Raw genomic sequence first — 18,012 nt, 5'->3', positions numbered from 1 at the left:
ATATAAAAGAAATTGGAAGATTCAAAATAAGAGCCAAGCCCTCAAATTATTAACTGAAGAAAAGCCTGAAGTAAATTGGTAGGTAGTTCAGGAACTGATAATGTTAGAAAAAAAATTTTTTAAATGCACAGATTAAAAATTGCTATAGATGTCTTCTCAGCAAAAGTTAAAGAAAATTCAGCTTTAAATTAATTTAGAATTTACAAGGGGAATGTAAAAATCACATCAAAAATATCAGCTTTCTAGATCAACTTGAGAAAATCTAGGTGGTTCCTTCTTCTAAAAAGTCCTGGACAATGGCCTTTATAAGGAATTTGCCCAACATAAGAAGATTTCAATAGGAAAGTCAGTATTGCCATGAGGAACAGAGCAACTTCCAGATGCTTGACATGTCAGGCCTAGACAAGGGAATGAAAAATGTCTCTTTCTGACCAAAGAGGCTTTGAGGGGATACTCGTAAAGAATTACCTACTTACCCATCAGATTTGAGTTCATGAAAGGTGTCGGGGACAATCCTTCATGGGGCCCTAATCGACTGTCATTCAAGTGATCACTGTAATGAGGACTGTCTGCAAAACCCTAGAGAAAAAAAAGACCAGAGTATTAAACAGATTATTTGGCAGCCCTGCTAATTGAGTGTAATGACACTTTCCTAATTAAAAGCGCAGAGTCACAATTGGTCATTAATCACAGAAGTTGGCTTTCGGGTGCATCTCACAGAAATTACTCCCTGCCTACATTTTTACTTTCTCTCCCTCTTCTTTCTCCCCCATCAAAAAGAAACCACATAATTTCTTAATAAGCTGTGTCCTTACGGATAATATTTCTAAAAATTTAATAATACTGAGAAGTTTTGCTGTTTGAATTCTCTTAGTGTTAAGTCACTAACCACTGACAGTAAAATTTGTCTGAAGTTACAACAGATTTTTTTGGTAAGGTTTCTGTTTGTATTAATAAAAGAACAAAGTAAAGAGGTCAGGAAGAGTCACTGACTTTAGGAAAAAATGTTAGTGCACATGAGAAGAAATTCCATTTCCCCTTGCAGCCTGCTATTAATGTTACAGATTAATAGGCATTTTGACACTATCACATTACTAAACAGCACAGCTCACTGACAAGAGAGTTACTTTCAAATAGTGATTAAATAAACAACTTTGTCACCCAATTTGCAAACAAGCACGCAAACTGAAATACTGTTTTGCAGTTTTCTAGCATTAGTATAGCCAACTTATCAGGGTTGCAGTGATCCTTCTGCGGTTAGGAAACACTGGCTTTTTGAAAGGTTGCACCAAAGGTATAGAGACAGAAAACACAGAAGGCCTACGACGCACATATTTACTTAACCCAATTACTTAAAATTCTCTTGTGTACATTTCAAAATGCTTTCAGCTTTTCCATATAAAGGTATGAATACGGTACTTGCCATTCAGACTCATCAGATGTGCATTGAATCACTTATTCTGTAATAAAACATGACAGACCTGGCACTCAAAATAGCACATCCTTTGTAGCCAAAGTTTTGAAAAACATTTTGTAAACCTTATCTTACAGTTCCCACTCACTCACTTCTCTAAGCCTGGCAGAGAGAACCCTACAGCTCAGGCCTAATTAAGGGAAAGGGGAAAATTGTTCACAGCTATCAGAAACCATCCCAAGTGCCCTGTGACTATAAAATCATCAATCACTGAACATTTATCGTTTTTCAGACCGCAAGCTCACATTCAAGACAACATTAATGGGGCTGAAACAGGCCTCACCATCTTTGCAGGCGTGCTGTCAGTTCTACCAAAAGGGCCAGTAACTGCGGGCTAAATAACTGTCAAATCACTACTGCTGCTTATGGATGCATGTCACAACTCTTGCCGCTATTCAGCTTTAAAAGTAATCTTCTGGGAGTCCCAACTCCCAAATGAATCTTTGGCTGACTTTATCCACTTCAAAATCAGCGATACACACGTGATAGGCATTCAGAAACAATCTTAGTGACATTTACAACTTGGTTATGACCACAAGGGTGTCCTCTGGTAACCATGACCTAGCCCCGTCTGTCAGACAAGCAGCATGTAGCAGCAGCTGCCGAGGAAATGAAGTAGCTCCTAGCTAAGGTCACCACATGTGGTTTATTTTTATGCTGAAATGAAACAAAAAAGAAATTAAACCTGCTGTATAAAGAAACGAGTATTTGCAAACAGAGGAGCAACCTACCTACTTAAGTAGGTAACTTCCTGTTTGGCTCTCTGCTTGTACTCTTTATTGTGTTTTTTTTAAAAAAAACTTTTTCCTTAAGACAATACTTCAACTGTATTTTATTTTTGAAAGAAACTAAGAAGGACCCTATCAGTGATAAAAAAGAATACCTCAGACATTCAGAAAGCGATGCCTAGATGAGCCTCAACAACTGAAATATTCAAGAGAACTTTATTTACGAAGTAAATAATACTACTTAAAATACCATAGGGGTAAGACTCATTTCATAGAGTTACACATCATGCAACACCATCTATCTAATCCACAGTATTAATAATGCTCCTTCCCAAGTTAATATTGTATATTCCCCCCCAAAGTAGAGGAACTGGAGAACTGGGTGGATAGTTTACACAGAAAGGAACGTTCTCGCTTCTACCATCAGAATTCCTTCAAATAATAATTTACATCTTGTTCTTTTCATATACCCTCAATTTCACAGAATGCATGTGCTCCCAATTACCACAGCATCAAAGTTATTCTACACCACTAGACAAATTGACTACTTTATCTACCTGAAAAATGCTCCAAGAAGCCCTTCACGACACTAAAGCCATAGAAAACAATGTTTACAGGGGAAAAAATGTACTAAGGCATATGCAAGCACTTTAAATAGAATTGTTTTTTTCTGTACCTGAATTCAATTCCTAACTAAAATTAATTGCCAGGCATTTCATTCTTTGTCAAACATTACAGAATTTACACTTGTGCAAAGTGTATCCTCTCTCAGCCTTCATCTACAGTGGAGCTACGTAAAAAGGTCTTAACTTGGCCACCATCCTTGACACCAGTTATTCAAAGTCTTAGTAATGAGTTATGGATTATCAGCTCTAGCAGCAGTTTTGTCTGGGATTAGAAACCCTGGGCTAATTCCCACATATAACTCACCCACACTAAATGAATACAAAATAACACAAATACATGCAGTTTTGATTTAACAAACTTCTTTTGCGCTTCACAAAAGCAAATTAAGCAAAATCAGAAGAGCGCTAAGGACAATGATTTAAATTACACAGAGTTATTTCAAAGCATTCTTCACATTTAAGCTGTACTTCAAATAAAACTGCATTCTTGATACCATTCCTTGCTTTTACATCTGTATTGTTCACTTACATAATAAACAGCATAAAGTTCTAGGGCGAAGAGCTGTAATCAATCACAGATGAAAATTTTAGAAGCTTCCAATAGCTTCTGAAAAGCTACTAGAAGCTCCTAATTGTACAATGAAGGCTTAAAAAACATATTTAACAAATATCAGAGTGCAAATTGACAACATATATTTACTGCTTAAAGAAGAACACAGTTGAGAGCCTTAAAAAGTGTCTGCAACACCAACAAAGGATAGTGGTTTATTGAAAGGTACCATCCCACCTGTATGACTGAGTAACAGTGAGAAAACACCATCAGCTGGCATCTGAAGTCATTCCTCATGGCAAAAGCAACAGAAGGGTGGGGGGGAATACATACAAATTTATCAGAACACTCTTTTCAAATCCATGCTTTAAAGAAGAGTCAATTATATATACTGCCAAATTTCATTCTTTCTTTCTGAGAAAGGAAAGAAATTTCAGGTCACAGCAATTTTGAGGACTACTCTCTGAAGGGGGACTCGGTCCTAGTTAGAGTGACACAGGGCCCAAGCAGAAAGAGGAGATAATCAGTTATGCCAAAAGCTATTCTCCCTCTTGCAAAGAGCTATTCATACTATATGTACTCTGACTTGACTCTACTGGAGGAGGCTGGGGATATCATTCTTTGGACCACAGGTGGCCTTCCAAAGCCTACTTACTGTCACCTGTGAGGCAAGTTTGACATAGAAAGGCTGGAAGGAGACACTCCATGCTAAGTAGACACCCCCATTTCTGGCACTTTTGCTGCCCAGCAAACGAACCAATGGATTAGCATGCATCAGAGTGCACAGTTTGAGTATTTAGCAAGTAACTGGCAAAAAGGCTACAAAACAGGAGTTACTGGACAGATTTAGTTTCTGTTCTGAGCACCCTATTCTGAATGGACTGCAGATAGCTCAGAGCATTCTTCTTGTTTACAGAAAGAAAACTGCTTTTGGATATGACTGGATGCCATAGCTCTAAAGTCACAACCGTCTTGTTTGTTCCAACCTCTTACACAGCTACTATAAAAGTAAGCTTTTAACCTTCCCAGAGGAAGACAAAACTTTTCTTTCTGTATTGTTATAGCCCCAATAAATTCTAACAGGGCCTAACTGTTCCCTTACAGCATTTTGCAATGTTGTCACCATTCATTTTGCAACAGGCCTCTCCCTGGATTTCAGTCTCACTGCATGCTTATGATCAGAAAGACAAAGTCAGACACATCTACAAATAAAAGCAACAAGTATTGTCTACTAATAATACCGGTCATGAAATGCAGCTGAAAGACTACTACTAATTAGTGCTGCAATTTAACTGAGTAGCAAAGGCACTCTCAATATTGAATGTTCTGACATTTTATTAATTTTTCAGGTGTTTCATTGGATTAAAGTGATGTTCTCTAATCATTCCAATAAGTTACGTCCATCAATTAAAACAATCACTAGTTTTCATACCCACCTCTTCTGGGTAAGATGCCCCAAGTGTCTTAAGTGATTTAGGCTTTCTCGGTATCTGAAGGATTTTCCATGCACAGGTATGCTAACACAGCCAAACCAATTAAAAATCTGAGAGTATTTACAAAATCACAAATAGTAGTACACAGGACACGTGAAAATTATCTTACAGAATGTATTCTTCAACAACCCCCAGAAGAGGAAAAGGAAAAAAAAAAAAAAAAAAAATCAGAAAACACACTAGGCATGTTTGTCCTACCAAACCATAAGGGGAAAGCCTGACACGACGAGTCTATGCACCGTTTTACAAAATAAAATGGTAATTAACCTCCTAAAGCTCATTTTCTTTCAATAAACCAAAATGTCAGAACTGTAATAGTTAAGTCAATCACAAAACTCACCTAAGAACAAACCAAAAAGAGCCTCCGCATCTCACTGTTCCTACCCCTTTTCATTGCACTGGTTTCAGGGCTTCTGTAGGATTCATCCTCTCCCTTTTTGCTTCCACTTCAAAAACATAAAACTATTGTCCTTTCGTAATTATTTTCTTAAGTCACAACAGGATTTATCCATGCATAAGCAAAACTGTACTCCTGACCCTAGCTCAAGTTCTGGGTTTTTGGGTTTTGCTCTTAAAAAAGTGCAACATCTTACTTCTACTTCAGGGTAAAATTTGAAAAATTAAGGAGACACTGTAAATACCTGGCACACAATTTTTCCATATATTTACTGACTTCATGGAATAACTTCTTCCTGTACAGTTAACTACTCCACACCATTTTATTTGCCCAAGTCCACTAAACTAGAGAGAACAGCCTTTTTTTCTTTGTTTCTCCTCCCTTATGCCCAAGCCCTCTCCTACACAAGTCCCTGGGAATAGATCAAAATCAGACCCAGTTGTGGCTCATAACCAAGCTGCCAGATCAATACATGTGTATTTGCATTTTAGCAACTTACAAAATAGCTCAATTATCTCCTTTACGCTTAAGATATTAAAATTCCACTAAAACGAATGGTTGACTTCAGTTTGACATGGCTACAGACCAAAAGATTAAATTAATGAATACTGCTTCCAATTCCTTGAATTTTATAGTTTGGTTGACCTTAGCTAAGAGGTATTAATTGTTTAAAGCTCAGGAATACTGAGATCCCTTCCAAGCTAAATTTGGCTATGATCCTATGAACCAGGCAACAGTCATCTAAGTGACCAATGTGTAAATGAACGATAGTGAATCTCCTGCTGAAATCCACTTTATTTTGGATTATCTGCCTCTCCAAACTAATCTGAGAGTTCTAAAGACAAACAAGAGAGGAAAAAAAACAAGGAGGAGGGGGGAAGTGGGAAGAGAGAAACAAAGAGACAGCAAGACACAGAGGGACAGACCCAGAGTGACTGACTACACCCAAGAACATCGTGGTGAGCCACTGACTGAAGATTAGACAAGATGCAACAGCCATACCAAGGTGTCCTAGCTAATTTAAAAGATTATGGATTATGTGATCATGTATGTTTCCAGAAATAAACAACTATTTTGTTTTGGAAAGAGTATTTTCAGTCATTGAATCTACTTATTTCTCAATGGTGTCCAGGGGAAAGGCTACAGAGCCAAAACCTGGCCGGGTCCATTGAACTCAAGATCAGGGAGAACCTTGCAAAAGGAGGGAAAGCTAAAAATAAATCCAGAGAAGAGTAATATTCCTTTTTGCCTTGAGGATCACCTGCACTATACTAATTTGTCTCAGCCAAACACCAAGAAACACCACATTGTCACAGGTCATGGTACAACTCCATTTAAGTCACTAACAGTCTTGCAGCAAACTATTAGTTGGCAACAATGTTGTTTCCAAACAGACCAAAATTATTTTACAAAGTATTCACCTGAGAAGAACAAGGAAAGACATAGCAAGACCACAAAATACCTATGTTCTGCACTACACTTGCGACAAAAAAGTACTAAATGAAGCAGAGATCCACACAGCTGTATTTTTAAGAATTTAGTCTACCATTTTTCAATGGAAGGACTTCATACAATTTGAATAATTTTAAGTCTGGAAATTCAGAACTTCCAATCAACTCTACAACAACAAAACAACTTAAGCTTGAAAACTTACTTTCAAGTTACTTATACATAGACTATTAGCTCAGATGTTGTGATTGCAACTATACTTGACCATATTTTGTAATCCTATGGACCAGAGAGATGTGCACAGAGACTATTCTGTGAGGGAATGGGGAATTACAGGATAAGTCAGTTTGTGGCTGAACATAATTAACCAACCTCCTGTGCAACCAAAAAAAAAATCCAACCAACTGGCATTATGATCAAAAACTAAAACGAAAAGCATCTTTTTCAACAACCAAATCTTTTCTAACACAGCCAATAACAAATGCATCCAGCAACCTGCTTTTCTCTGGTTAACAGTACCAACATCCTCCGTAAGGACAACACGCAGGCCTGTCACAGGTCAAACAGAAGATTACCTTAACTTTCTCAACGAGTTAAAATGCCAAGGGGGACCGGAGCAGACGGTGATGGGAGACTCCCCACACTCCTTAGACCATTTCATCCATATTACTCTCAGCTGCCTGCTACAATCCAAAAGCTAGCAGAGCAAGCTGAAGACCCATGTGACGCATCAGGAAACAAACACCTCCCCTCCCCGCAAGCTCCATGCGTGCCATCTCCCAGCCCGGAGAGAACAGGCAGTACTTCAACCCCATCTCACTTTGTTGTGCAAAAAACTTGTATAATACTTACTAAGCAGAGGAATGAATGCAGTTAGTCGATGGAGATCAACTGACTGCACCAGAAACAAGTTGCTGTACACTTTCTAGTTTCAATTCTGACTTCCTTTCACTATCAGCAAGTTTTAACCTTCCACTGTAATATCCTAAAAGACAGAAATGTAGCTTTATACATTACTTGGTCACCTGCTACATGGGGGCGGAGGGGAGTGGGGGCAAGTAGGTATCCCTACCCCAGATTTCAGGTATTACTGGGAAAAGGCAAGAGAGCTTTCACAAGTAACCTCCAAGTGTCACCGTAAGTTATATGCTTTATAACAGTACTCTAGCACTCTACAAATATTCATTAGCTTATTTCCACATTATCAACTTGAAATAGATAAAAACTATGTGTGCAGGAATAGAATATGAGAGCAACTGAAAACATGGTTGGTTTGTTTATTTTTAACTTGGTGGAGCTTTGGAAGGGGAAGGGGGACATAACACATTAAACAAGGGATCTATTTTGAAACAATCATAATTTTCTCCAGTTCTAAATCCATTCCCAGGAAGTTAACTTAGTGAATGATGAATCTGACTTTAAACAACTAAACCCAATGGCCAATTACACCTCTCTAAAATATCAGCATGATACACAATGGGACGATTCCCTGGCTACATGGGAAGCTAATTTGTGAACAGATTCCAATGCTTTCAATATGATAGGCAGTTGCAATAAAAACAAACAGAAGAACCTTTCTCCAATATAGCTCATATGACTGAAACCAGATTTTTCTAGCTCTCATCTAAGCTACAAACCAGGAAATAAAATAATAGAAGTACAGCCAGCATACTAACAACAAATGCTTAAAGACAAAACTTACAAGTTTAACTAAAAGCATTCAGAACTTAAATATCAGAACTTGCTTTGAAGAGTGTTGCCCATAAATCAAATTACAAAGTAAGCTGCATTTGCAGAAGTGTTCTGTGCACTGAGTATGGAATATTTAATTTTGGCTTTGATTTCACACTGAATCATCTGCTTACTTATAGCATACATAAGGAAAAGCAAATAGCCAGCAGAAGAACCACCAAACAACCTCCCTCCCCCGCAAAAAAAAAAAAAAAAAGAGGACAAAAAGGACACAAATACAACAGACTCGATAACACTTACTGTATTTCTGTGTCCCTCTTGTCTTGTTTTGCTATTTAACAGCTTCCTTTCTTGTTATGTACCTGAGATTAAGAGGTATAAAATACTATTTCAAAACCTGCTATCTCATTACTATTTTTTGACTTCTTTGCAAATTAAAAGTACTACTGGTGGTGAGAGGGGGAAAGAATAGTTTAGGCATGTAGTATTTCCAGTTCCAATTCATGTCTGAGTATTTTACACACAATAGAGGGCATAACCTGTTGACTGATGCTACAAAACCATCTAAATCTAGCAGTGGAATCTTGATCAGTTCAACTGGCTTCAAGTAGATATATAGCAGTTACGTAAATGAAAAGGAGGATAAACTGTGTACTCGGTACTGAAGCTAGATTCTATGTTAAACCAGGTCAAAATATATACTCGCAGATTTAGTGCAATATACATGCTGGAAGATACTTAACACACCCACAGTTCAGATCATGGAAGAAAAATGCCTAGCTAATTTATGGTAAGTCTTTAACAGTTAAAATTATTACGTGTATATATATTAAAAAGCTACCCAGCAAGGAAATGTCTTATGAAAAATATTTTTAGATTTGCTTCGTTTGGCAATCTAAACAGATGAAAAACTAACTTGTTCCTTTTATTGCAAAGACATGTTACAACAGAATCACAACAATGAAAGAAAACCTCAGAGAGCATTATTGTTCATGGAATAAAAGCAATCATTAGCCACTTTGCAATAAAGACTATGGTAGAAAAATGTTTAATTAAAAGACGTTTATTCTTTAAAAAGTGATTATACCAATTTGTTGCTAGCTTATGAGTATAAATTACAACTCCTAAGTAAAGCAGGAAAGCTAAAAAGTTCGGAAGCATCTCACAACAGGAAGACAAAACTTTCAAGTGCTATAGGGCAATACACTATTGTGCAGCAAACATGCTACTTGGTTCAAGTACCTCAGAATACCATTCAAAGAGCTCAGTAGAGCAAGGCTTTCAAAAAGCAGCTTTACAGTACTCTGCAACATACACTAGAAGCCAGCTACCCTCCTAATGCAAGGGATTATGAACACATGCAAAAATATCTCTAGCTCTATATCACTCAGGTAAGGGAGGGACTTGCATACATTAACCAGAAGATATTCACTGAAAAACCACCACTGTTGCACGTATAAAAGTAAAAGCAAGATTGGAGAGTTGGAAGAAAAACAAGCATCAAGAGACAGAAAATTCTGAAACAGTATTGTGTATGGACTTCAGTATAGTCATTCAAGAATACAGGAGACCATCAGCACTGCAGAGAATTCCACTGACTTGCTAACTGCCATTCCTGAATTATTCCTCTAAAAAATAAAGCTTTCCTACTTTCCCTCCCAATATATTTTCAAATTATTCATTTTTCTAACAGAACGTTCAGCCTACACAAAAGAGATTTTGCACCCAGAAGTCACCAATGCCTTAGCTTGTACCTTTTCAAAAATTTAAGATCATCACAGCCAATTCTAATACAAATACCCACTGCTCTTTCAGTGTTAGAACACTACCTAATATTAGGTAATTAAAAAGCAAGGCTCTTACATAAGGTTTTCTCAAGCCTACAGTGACTCTCAGCCTTCAATGCTAGTTCAAAACACTATTGAAATAAGAACATTTTAGCTTTTAATAAGGTATTACCAGAGACTCTTAAAATAAACTAAACTACTATGGGATATGAGAGAAGCCTCTTTTGTGAATTAATTATTGATGAAAAGATTAAAATACATAACCAAACACCCCACCCCAAGTACAGGAATATACGTCCAGTTTTCACACTGAAAAGAAGTTAGCTATGTGTTTTCCCCACTTCCCCAAAAAAACTGTATTCAGACAAACGCTCTTCAACAACTCCATGAATAAATCAAAAAGGGTGGGTGAACAAAGAAATCATCAAGTTTGCCAATAACAAAAAATATTCTAAAATAATCCTAGGTAAATGTAAGCACAGAGTTGCAAAGCAAGTTCTCCATGGAACTGGCAATAAAACAGCAGATAAAATATGGTGTAAATAAATATAATAGAAACATGTTAAAGAAATAAATGTGGTAACTACTGTACAATATAAAATATATTTTTATTTTTCTACACAGTTTTTTAAATCACCTCAGAGCTCAGTGACAGTCAACAAATGCAAGAGTTAGTAACAAATAAGAAAGGAACAGAGAATGAAAGTATCATTATGCCATGCAGAAATTGATGTTATACCCTCATCTTGATGAGTGCATGCAGCCATAATCACCCTAACTCTTAAGTTATACAGAAGAGGCAGAAAGATTCAGAGAACGGCACCAAGAACTAACCACAAGTTAGAAGTTGTTACTATACAAGCAGAGACCAATAGATTATAATTCTTCCATTTGCCTGAGAAGGAGACACACGTTAAGTGGCATGTAAAATAAAGAAGTTTGTGGGAAGGAAAAAAAAAAAAGAATTATGAAGTACATCAGTAACAACCAATTATTACTATTCAGAACACATGAACATGGAGGAAATCAGTTAAATCACCGGTCAGCACACTTCAGACAACAACATGAATATTTTTGCCACAAAATACTTGTAACTGTTGCCAAAACCGTAAGAAAGTCAGAAAAATTCACAACTTGCAGAGAACGAGTCCACCAATAGCTGTAAGAACAATGTCCAAAAGGTCGGCTCTGTCCAGGAATTCTCCTAACACCCTAAGTGCAACAGTAAAGGTGGGAAAATATTTGCCCTATATTTAACACTCCTTCCTTAAGCATCATTGCTGGACACAATCAGACCATCTATACTGACCTGAACAGACCTTTGGCAGCACTTGGGAGAGGAAGATCTCCTTTAGCCAGTCTTCCACCACCTTATTTAATTAGCCTTTAACAGATACATACTAAACGATCACCATTTAACTGAATTAATAACTATCACTATTTAATTGAAAATTGCTTATCTTTATGTGCCTTTGGAAATTCCAGCCAATATTGGGCTAACAATTTAAATTCTTAAATAATTTGGTCACTGTATTGTGACCTTTAAAGGAAAACTCCAGTTGTAGGCTGCATGCAGATTTAAAAACCACACACAAAATAAAAAGAATAAGTGGTACCTCTTGAGGTTTCAACTTTTCTATGTCCGTGGAGAGGTCCGAGCTTTTTCCATGAAGACTGCCATTTTCCTGTGAACAGCCAAGTAGTAAGAACAATTAGGACAAAAATAGCATTCTATATTGAAATTATGGGGAAGAGCACTGGATTTTGAAGCTAAAGCTGAACATGGAAGACAGTTATTTAAACTCTGTATGTTAATGACCACAAGGAATAACCTAGGAACGTAAAAGGCTAAGTGTATCATTTGCCCTGCCTCCTGAGAAAATCTGAGCTATATTCTTACAATACAGACCCACACACTCATTTTAGCTCTTCCTCAGAGTCATCTGATCCGGCAGCATACGAAGTAGTAGTCAGAACTTATCTTGATTCATAATTCTGAACCAATAATGTGTCTCGTTAATTGAAAGAAAACAAAAAACTAAAGACCATATATCTTACCCAAAATTTATGCATGCAAGCTTCACTTGGACTGGTAAATGAAGTTTAGTGCTTTTTTAGTGATTTCAGTGCAGAAGACAACTTCCTTTGTTCTACTGTTTTGCAGAAGATGGCCACGGGATGGATTCATTTGTGCCTCTTAACCATTACCAATTCTACATACAAACAGTATATAGTTCTAGTGTTCACCACTTTTTTGGGGAAAACACAGGAATGGAGTTTTCCTGTAAAAGGAATACAGTTTTCTTTAAGAGAAAACTGTTGTCATTTAAATGACATCCCAGACAGCCATTCTTTATTGCTTCATGCAGGGCCGCTACAGAAAGTTATTTTTTTCTTCCCCTCCCACTATCAAATTTTTACTTGTATTGAAGGTCTAGGCCAAACCCACTGAATTCCTTTGGACAGCCACTTCACATGGACTCTGCATGCTACCTATCCCGATGTGATGAGACAGGCCTTCCTTATTCCTCAGTGCATGAAGGTGACACACTACATAAAACCAAGGAGATGCACGTTTGGTAGACTTTCAAAGCCAAGCACCTAGCTGATGCCTCCCCAGACAACCCAACCACACCAGGCTCTCAGGAAAATCTAAACCCACCAGCATCCACTACCTTGTCAGTGATGCCGTCAGGAACTGCTGCCATACCAGTGCTTCAGGACTGTGGAACTAACAGCTCACAGCTAAGCTGACCCCATGGAGAAATTTTACATACAGTCTAACATCCTGTTCTATGCTAACATGAGACTTGCTCTTAAATTTAGATCACTTAGCAGTTTTTCAAAAAAGAAAGTTAGTGTTGGAAGACATTTGTAAAAATATTCGTAATTATGATAATCTTTCACTAGAATTTAGGACTATTACGGTTTTTTCCTCCCCCACATGATTTCTGCTGCCTTTAGACAAAAAAACTCACCCCCTGTCAAAGTGAAGAAAACCTTACCACTTTAACACTACAGAAACAAATTAATTTTTTTTAAAAAAGAGAAGGCAAAACATACAAAACATTGTTTTGGGAGACAGAAGGAAGAGGTGACCCTGATTATTTCATTTTTAGTTTATATATCAAGAAGGTTTGTATGCAAGTATTCGGTCTTCCCCTGTTCTAAATTTTACACTGATGCACACACTATAAAATCATCACATTCAACCACAAATACAAGTAGGGAAATAAATCTACATGTCACTATTTTCAAAGTCTCTAACTCTCAAAAAAAAAAAATCAGACAGCATTAACTGCCAATTATCTAAAATTAAACATACTTTATAACATATTTAGCTTGAGTTAGGAAAGACCTATTAAAACAGTATGCTCCAGGTTAAACACAAATGAACATATTATCCTTAAAAAAAAAAAACCAAACCATCACAAGCTGTAAATTGGTGCTTCAGAATGAACTCACAGTATTATCTCAAATTACTAGCATGCAAGAGAAAAAAATCTGTACTTAGCCAGCAGAGGAAGAAATACTGCAATAACATTCTGGAGATAGATTCCATCAACTCTTAACAATATATTCAGTTTGGCTAGAGTCCAACTGGCTTTAGCTGCAACTATCCTAACATAAATTATGATTCAGCGAGAATTGTTTGCTGGGGGGGTAACCTTGTTTTTGCTATCTTGCTTTCTCTTTATAAGAATTTATAAATTATTTTAAGTCCAAGTTACAATTACTAGGGGTGAGGGACACCTATACATGTACAAGCGTTTAACTTCTCTCCTGTTCCTGAAGCCTTCCGTAGGGCTCAAGACAAACCTGCACTTACATTTGTTTTTCTTAATGATACACCCAGAAAGCACCAACCCCTTCCTATGATTCTAACTTCCGGTATACCTCTGTTACAACACTAACATCTGCCTTTATTACCAACTTTAGGGTATAATTTGTGGAGGGTTTGATTCTTGACCTGTGTTTACATTTCCTAGTCATAATCTTCAGTTATGGTAAACAAACAAACAAAAACCAAACACAAACAAAAAACCCAAACAACAAACCAAAAAGAAAAAAAGACCAACACACCAGGCACCCTGACTTTACATTATTGGAATGTTAGCTGGCTGATCCTCTAACATTAAAAAAAAAAAAACCCAAAACCCTGATTAGTACAGCCAATGAATCATGAACTCAAATTCCAAAAAGGTCAGCTTAACTCATGATTGATTAAAATTCATCAGCAACATCATAAATGAGTGTCAAAACACCAAATACTTACAATAAGAATATGAGTTACTTAAAGCTGCGTAATAAGATTCCATTTCAAATGTAGAAAAGGCATCTAAAGGCTGGGCTTCCTGCCTCAAATTATGCAGGATGTTTTAAAAGAATGCTTAATTTCTCTGTTGCACAGAAATACTTCTGCAACCCGTAAAGTTATTCTTTTTATTATAATTTATTTACCAAGAGATCAATGGAAAAATTAGGACTTCATGATAAAATTGTTCTAATGCTCTTTTCCAAAGTCAGACAGAGGCTTTAACAATACCCAGTGAGCAGAACAAGACCTTGCAGCCTACCCACTTCATTCCACAGCAAGAGAAAGCTGCAAAGGTGCAAGAGCTAACACAGCGCTCTGGCTCAAAAGGTTACTGAAATCAGAACAGATTATTTAGACTACGTCCATCAGTTATGCTATGTACTTCTAGTAATTCATTAGATACTTAGCTCACTGGCGTTTCAGGGAGTAGATTTTCATAGAAGAAAAGTGAGTAGATGAAAGGGAATAGGATTTACTAAGGGGAAAGCTTTCTTTTGACCACCATGTTGTGTTTTTAAAAGGCAATGTTATTTTAAGATACTAGATAATATGAAAAACCTTTAGCTCAATAAGCAGATGGATGAAGCTGCAACAGGAACAGGAGGAAGGTATTTAAAAAGAGAAGCCTCTCTCCGACATCATGACACAGCACATAACATAGCTGGCTAATGTTAATGGAGAGGCAAGCATTCCCTATGCTTTGCCAATAAATCTGCTCCTGAATAAGTAACATGACTTCTACTTTCATTTTCTGACCATAAGGTAAATAAAACACATGCTCATCATTCAAGTATACAGTTATGTACGGTTTATTTTCATAAATTCTCAACCTACATATATTTTTTAGCCTTAGAAATCTGAATCACTATTGCAGCATATCAAAGTCATTAAAGTCTCTAAAAGATGCTAATTGTGTATTTAAAGGAGCTTATCCTTCAAAAACATTGCCAAATCACCTGTCAATTTTCATTGCACATTTGCTTAAACTTTCATTATGAATTATTATGTGGGAACCTTACCCTTGAAGGTTCATATGAAGGACTTGGCTGACCGCTTGTTCCCCAAGAGGTGGCACCTGTTCGCTCATCCATACCTAGCAATAAAAAGAAAAATACAGACCTATCAGAAAAGATAACAAAAGCATAATGTTCTCTGATGCAACCTGAAAGCAAATTCATCCGCTTCCATATACTTAAAGCAAGTTCGCCTGCTTCTGTATACTTAAAGCAGTATTTATAAAAACAAAACTTAAAGATTAATAGTTTCCTTATTAAAGAAGCTGGCTACAAAGCAACCTACTCATTTGGACACCTGCAGCTGTTGAAAACAGGAGCATAAAAAGCCAAGAAGATTTGCCAATCTGTAGTGTCTGCCCTACCCAATCCATAGGAAATTTGCATAAGGAAAAAAAAAACAAGCACAACAATGTTAGCCCGGCTTTTTGCACAGCCCGATTTATCCTGCATCTTAAGCACTGAATATTGCAGCACATACTGTGAAACGTATACTTGCTATCTACTCTTCACTCTCATGTCTTGCTTAAGTATTGTAAAAATGTGTGAAATTTCCCCTCCTTGGTCTTTACATGACATGCATGGTATTTTAGCATAAGGGGGGGTCGGGGTAAGACAGACTGGTTATATTTCAATGGCTTAACAAAAAAAAAAAAAAAAGCAAGCAACCACAAAAAAACCCACACAGAGACTCATGGTGTCTGCCCTACTAAAACAGGAATCTTTTTTAATTCTGTAACGGTTCTTTTAGAATCAGTTCCCTTTATGCAAATCCAGGTTACAGCTCAAAAGGGGAAGGAAAAAATAGGAAAATCTTTAAACTCAGTCTCAGAGTATATATCCTGTGCATTATCTAGCCAACAATTAGAAATACCGTTGCCAACACTTTCTCCAATTACTTTCCATTCAAAGTTAATTGGTCAAACCATCTTTAAACCACATTCCAAAACAACTAATTGCAAAATAAGTACCCAAACTCCTATGGCCAATTCATTCATATAGGATAAGGTTACTATTCTAGTAGTTAGGTTCCTGATTATCTGTATCACAAGCTTGTTTGTTTGTTTTTTTTTAAAACAGGTGGAACACTTGCATCCCAAATTGCCTATTTCCACACACTCTGGCCTACAAAATACAACTCAATAGTTCTGTCACCCAAACTTCTCTCATGAAGAGTTTTGATACAGAGTATAAATTCTCTGTGTGATGTACATTTATTTATGAAGTTTTATAATGTAATAATTTACAAATAAGAACTAAGTGTCACAATTTATAAATAAGAGCTGAGTGCAAGTTACTCCATAAAATCAGACTGGACATGCTACAAAATAAAATGCAGGGAAGTATTTTAAATATTCAACTATGCAGCAATAGTACTCTAATAATTATTTCCCCAAGAAATAAAATACTGTCTTTGTCAAAACAGCATGCAGAAGGCTTGTTAAACTGAAGGCATAGTACCACCACCCAGATTAAAACTATAGACACTTTTTGTGTACGGCAGGAAAGATCCTCAAGGCTGGAGAATGCTCTTTGAAAACGCAAAACCACCACTATACTGAGGCAGCAGTTTGTGGAAGTTTGCTGCATTTTGCAGCTGACAGCATTGTTGCTGTTCATTGTAACTGATCCAGGAGCTGAGTAAAAAGTCGTGGCTGGCACTGACAATGGCAAAAGTAATCTTTTGGCACAACTGACTCTTTTCTGCCAGAAACAACAGCGCTAGTAATCCAGTGATTATCATAACAAGTCTTCCACTGCTTTAGTTTCAAGAGAGACATTAGTAAGGGGGGGGGGAAGAAAAGAAAAATATCTTACTGCAAGACAAAATCTGTGGGACAGTCTAAGACACAGTATATCATACCAACTCACTTAGGAAATATGTCAGTAGACAATGCATAGAGTGTTTAGATACATGACCCCTGATCAGTAAAACATGTAAAAATTTGAGTCAGTGGGACATAAGGACTTACGTTAAGGTTCTGCTAAATCAGCACATCCATAGTTAAAAACTCTCATATTTTAATTGTACCATTTGAATTATGCAAATAAACTGTTTAAAGAAGCCACCCTAAAAGAAAATGTAACAGTTTAAGATGGGGAGGAAAACTAACTTCTAAATAGCTCCCAGAATTCTTTCTTCTAAAAAAGCCCACTACGGTTAGCTAGAGTAGTCAGAAGTATTGACATGCTTCCTTTTTTCTGCCAGGTGTCTTCCTCCTTCTCATGCAGCATTTTTTTCTTTTCTTACAAGCCCCAAGCAGGCTTGATTCTAGACCTACCCTTTAATCAGAATTTGCATGAGGCACATGCATTCACACTTTAGAAGGTCCTTGAAGGCTACGAGGAAGAATTTCATACACAGCGCACTGGCACTCTGTGCCTAAAGAATGAGAACGTGGAGTCAGTGAGTGGATGCCTATGATAAAAATCCCACACGTTGGAGAGGTGTCCTTGCTTTCTCCTGGGTAAAGTCTTCTGCAGT

General features: G+C 37.0%; 1 protein-coding gene across 5 annotated transcripts in view; it reads right to left on the bottom strand.

Moving 5' to 3' along the window:
• Window positions 1–18,012, bottom strand: part of TCF12 (transcription factor 12) — a gene marked incomplete at its 5' end in the record, with an annotated part of 164,186 nt that overhangs the window by 104,592 nt on the left and 41,582 nt on the right. For 4 of the 5 annotated variants that reach the window (XM_082005129.1, XM_082005131.1, XM_082005130.1 and 1 more), the window contains 2 exons: window positions 477–579; window positions 15,534–15,607. In XM_082005129.1, coding sequence (XP_081861255.1) covers window positions 477–579; window positions 15,534–15,607 — 177 coding nt within the window. Of the gene's footprint in view, window positions 1–476; window positions 580–11,812; window positions 11,882–15,533; window positions 15,608–18,012 lie in introns of all 5 variants that reach the window. The other variant, XM_082005128.1, reaches the window with a different exon arrangement.

Source organism: Phaethon aethereus, assembly GCF_964289735.1.
Source record: "Phaethon aethereus genome assembly, chromosome: 12".
In the NCBI taxonomy this organism is placed as follows: domain Eukaryota; kingdom Metazoa; phylum Chordata; class Aves; order Phaethontiformes; family Phaethontidae; genus Phaethon; species Phaethon aethereus.
This window is presented reverse-complemented; position numbering and strand designations above follow the sequence as displayed.